The sequence below is a fragment of the Chrysochloris asiatica genome, unplaced genomic scaffold (assembly GCF_000296735.1).
Source record: "Chrysochloris asiatica unplaced genomic scaffold, ChrAsi1.0 scaffold00033, whole genome shotgun sequence".
Classification (NCBI taxonomy): Eukaryota; Metazoa; Chordata; class Mammalia; order Afrosoricida; family Chrysochloridae; genus Chrysochloris; species Chrysochloris asiatica.
This window is the reverse complement of record NW_006408551.1, coordinates 3,518,509-3,523,179: the sequence shown is the minus strand read 5'-3', so window position 1 is coordinate 3,523,179 and position 4,671 is coordinate 3,518,509. Positions and strand designations below refer to the sequence as shown.

The 4,671-nt window shown below is 42.4% G+C and overlaps 1 protein-coding gene across 1 annotated transcript in view; it reads left to right on the top strand.

The window, feature by feature from the left end:
- The first annotated feature begins 1,618 nt into the window (after nt 1-1,618).
- The window catches only part of TMEM194A (transmembrane protein 194A), a 29,804-nt gene continuing 26,751 nt past the window's right edge, over nt 1,619-4,671 (top strand). The window contains exon 1 of the mRNA XM_006859597.1: nt 1,619-1,757. Coding sequence (XP_006859659.1) covers nt 1,631-1,757 — 127 coding nt within the window. The 5' untranslated portion in view covers nt 1,619-1,630. The remainder of the gene's footprint in view (nt 1,758-4,671) is intronic.

Here is a 4,671-nt window from a genome sequence, read left to right as displayed (position 1 = left end):
AAGGATGTTTACCTGTGCTTTATTGACTACGTAAAGGCTTTCGATTGTGTGGATCATGACAAGCTGTGGACAACATTGAGAAGTATGAGTATTCCAGAACACTTAATTGTACTTCTGAGAAATCTGTACCTAGACCAAGAAGCAGTTGTTTGAACAGAACATGAGAACACTGAATGTTTTAAAATTGGGAAAGGTGTGAGACAGGGTTGTATTCTTTCACCATACTTATTCAACCTGTATGCTGAGCAAATCATCAGAGAAGCTGGGTTCTATGAAGAAAAACGTGGCATCAGGATTGGAGGAAGACTCATTAACAACCTGCGATATGCAGATAATACAACCTTGCTTGCTGAAAGTGAAGAGGACTTGAAACATTTACTTATGAAGATCAAAGAGCACAGCCTTCGATATGGATTACATCTCAATGTCAAGAAAACAAAAATCCTCACCACTGGACCAATAAACAACATTCTTATCAATGGAGAAAAGATTGAAGTTGTCAAGGACTTCTTTCTTCTTGGATCAACTATCAACACTCGCGGAAGCAGCAGTCAAGAGATCAGACGACGTATTGCACTGGGCAAATCTGCTGCACAGGAACTTTTTAAAGTATTGAAGAGCAGAGATGTCAGCTTGAGGACTAAGGTGCGCCTGACCCAGGCCATGGTGTTTTCAATAGCCTCATATGAATGTGAAAGCTGGACAGTGAATAAGGAGGATCTTAGAAGAATTGATGCCTTTGAGTTGTGGTGTTGGAGGAGAATACTGAAAGTGCCATGGACTGCCAAAAGAACCAATAGATCTGTTTTGGAAGAAGTGCAGTCAGAGTGCTCCTTGGAGGCCAGGATGGCTAAGCTCTGTCTCTCATACTTTGAACATATTATCAGGAGGGAACAGTCGCTGGAGAAGGATGTCATGCTGGGTAAGGTGGAGGGTCAGAGAAAAAGAGGAAGACCCCTAACGAGATGGATTGGCCAGGTGGCATCATTGATGGACTCAAGTGTGGCAGCGGTAGTGAGGTTGGCCCAGGATCGGACATTATTTCGTTCTGTTGTACATGGGGTCGCTATGAGTCGGTTCCGACTCGATGGCACCTGACAACAACAACCATCTCTCAAAAACCCTATATAAGGTTGCTATGAGTCAGAACCGATTCGACGGCACTTAACAGCAACAACAAAATAAGGCTATATGCACCTGTTCTGATTAAATTACAAATTTCATTTACACAAACTTTTGTTGGCAAGGGGAATTTGGGGAACAATCAGTCAGTATCAAATTTAGAGACCGCGCTCATTCTGATTTTCTATTGGTTAGGGTTACCATCAATCATCTCAGTTGTAAATAAACTAGAAACGGAAGCGTGTTGTTAAGGGAGGGATCTTCCTGCCTGTCGCCATTGCTAAAGTGAGACTTGTTTTCTAATAGGTTGAAACGTTCTTTTTCCGCCCTCTGGTCAGCTGCGGAGGTGCAGGATTCATAAAGTCCTTAAAGGACCGAGTGCTTAAAGCTCCACCCATCTGATTGGTTGTTAGGGGGCGGGTCTTGTAGCGGATAGGCTGACGATCATGCCTGTTTAGGGTTAGTTGCTGGGAAGAGGCACGTGAGGAGGAGGTGGCTTGAGGCGACTATGGCGGGAGGAATGAAAGTAGCAGTCTCGCTGGCAGTTGGTTACGGGCCCTGGCATTTGGGGTTCAGGGGCGGTGGGTCAGTGCGACTGCTTCTGGTTCTCTCCGGCTGTTTGGTCTGCGGAGCAGGTACTGTCAGGGCAGCAGCAGCCCATGAAGCAGATGCCGAGGGGTTTATTCTTAGAAAAGTGGTAATTATCCGGCGGGCGTGGTTCGTTACTCTGTCGGGGGGCGTAGCTAAGTACTAAGAAAGAGGTTTGGTAGGCGGCAAAATGGTCGCTGGGGTTGAGGGTCCAGGTCCTGAGGCACTTTGGGGGAGATACTCAGAGTGGGGAGGAGTCTGGAGCCTTGTGGCGGGCTGCGCCGGGTGTGAGGTGGTCCACGGGGCTGCGAAACGCTGCAGAGGCTTCCTGGTTAAAAGGAAGGAGACCCGGAGGACCGTGCTTGGCCGGTAGTGCTGTCGCAGGAAGGGGAAAATCCCACTTATTCAGCAAAGTAATAAACAATCTATGAACAAACATTCGACCAGGACGAGGGCACAGCTGGCGGATCAGTTCATTCTGGTTAACAAAAATGCAATGGTTTTTATATATCTTCTGCTCTGAAAGATGCGAACGAACTTAAAGGCATGAAATTCCCCCATTAAAAAAAAAAGAAAAAGATATAGATGCTATTTAGCATAGGATAGGTTTTGAAACTTCAAGCAAAGTTATTTATTACCTGTTGCTGGAAAATGGACTTTGGACTGGGATAAAAATTGTTTTTCTTTTCTACTCTTAAAACCCAGAAAACCTAGAGTGTGCTTGTAAAAGCCTCCTTCTACCCTTTTGTTGTTAAACTTAGAATAAAAATAAGTGAGGTTTCCAAGCTTCCGCTGGAGGGAGTTGAAACTCAGGAAAAAAGAAATTTTTATCTTGCAAACACAGGCTGTGTGCTCTCGCCTCGCCCTTTGATTGCTGCCTGTCCCATACTGTCACATGTATTATCCTTAACTGCAGCTTTAAGATCTCAGCATCCCATCCCCATCTAATTCCAAAGCACAGCGTCCTCCTAAAAAAATGTGTTTTAGAGGGAGAGACGGAGGTATCCATGAAGGCACTTTCCAGATACAGATTGACACTTGATGAGTTATTATCAAAATAAACATGGGCCAGGGCTGTAGGGATGAAATGAGAAAATACAACCAAAGTAAGTTCAAGTCCTTTTCTGTTTTAAGTTTTTTTAGTGAAGAGAGGAGCTGAGGAAAGGGTGAATTCAGGAGGTGATATTTTTTCTGTGTTGTCTGATTGCATTGGGGGCAGCTGCAAAGGGACAATCATGTACTAGAGAAAAACTTTCTAAAAGTCAAAGATTATGACTGGAGTAGCTCAAAAAATAGCAAGGTCCTTCTCGCTGAAAGTTTTAAAGTGTTATTATAAAAAGCATGGATGTGTGGCACTGTAGGATATAGCACTGGATTGCTGTCTGAAAGGTTGGTGGTTCAAACCCGCCAGATGTTCCTTGGAAACCCTATACAGTGTCTCTATGAGTCAGGACCGACTCCAGGGTACTTCATCACCATTACTACCACCACCACAGTTAAGTATAAAGAGGTAGGAAAAAAATCTCAATGTATGATTCAGAGACAATCCATCTCAGCACATTTTGTTGTTAAGTGCCATTGAGTCGGTTCTGACTCATAGTGACCCTGTATAATATTTGCAAGGAGCAGCTGATGGGTTTGAACCGCTAACCTTGCAGCTTAAACTGACCTTGTGTTCTAGTGCTTATCCTACAGCACCACACCAGCACATTTAGTTTGGTCTTTTTTCATGTGTCTTTAATTAACATTTTTTGTTTGTTTTAATTGATAATACATTCATATACCAGTCAGTAATCCAATTCCCATTCCTGGAGGCCATCAGTACTTATCAGGGATAGAGGGATAATTTTCTCAATGGACTTTCTAACACAAAAAGTTCTCTATGCTATTTAAAATTCTTCATAAATACTACTTTAATTGTATTACATTCCATTGTATGGACAGACCATTATTAATGCTTTCCCCATTGTTGGTTGAATATTTGTGGTTTCTAGTTTCTCACTGATGTAGGTAGTACTTTGTGAACTTTTTTGTATATTTTATTGTATTTAGAGGTTTTTTTTTTAACCTTTTTTTATTTTGAGTTGGATGAAGGCTTCAGAGCAGATCATCAATTTTACTTAAATAAATCATACACACTTTTCATCTCTTTAATTGCAATCTTCTCAATATAACGTCACTTCTCCCACTTCCTCCCCCTTTTTTATTTTTGTTTCCATTCCTCCTTTCCCAACCCTTCTGAACTTTGTCCTTGTGTAAATGCTGCCCTTTCGATCTCACATGGCCAATCATTCTATGGTGTGTAGACCTCACAAGTGTTGTTCCCTAGGTTTGGCAGTTGAGCCACATGGGGCTTCTTCAGTTCCAGACCTGAAGAGTAACCAGGGGCCATAATTTATGGTTACACTAGGTACTAAAATGAACATTTTGACAAGTTGTATATTTAAGACCATTTACTTTATGTTTCTAAAAATTTAAGCCACAGCTGGTTGTTGTTGCCAAGTGCTGTCAAATCTCTTCCGAATCACAGTGACCCTGTGGGTTTCTAAGAGTTCTTACGGTTTCTAAGGAGCATGCTGGTGCGTTTGAACCACTGACCTTGCGGTCCAGTGCTTATTCTATAGCACCACCCCATAGCTGGAGTGGTGATTGTTTCCACAGCTCACCCTTCTGGGGCTGAATACTTCTCTCAGTGACGTTCCAAATAGGTGGCTGGCCAAGGTGCTGATTTCCATGGGAGGTTTTGGTTAAGAGGCTTTAAAAAAAAAAAAAAAATTCCCTTGTGTAATGTGGAATTCTGGAAAGAAAGAACTGGACTTAAAAAGATGTTAATTCTTATATAAACAGTTTTCTTACCGTACTAAAATGGCATTGGGGAATTTTTAAGTTAGTTTATAAACAATGTCTTCTTTTGGCCTGTGCTGTTGGTGGTGGTTGTGGTTATGTGCCATGGAGTCAGTT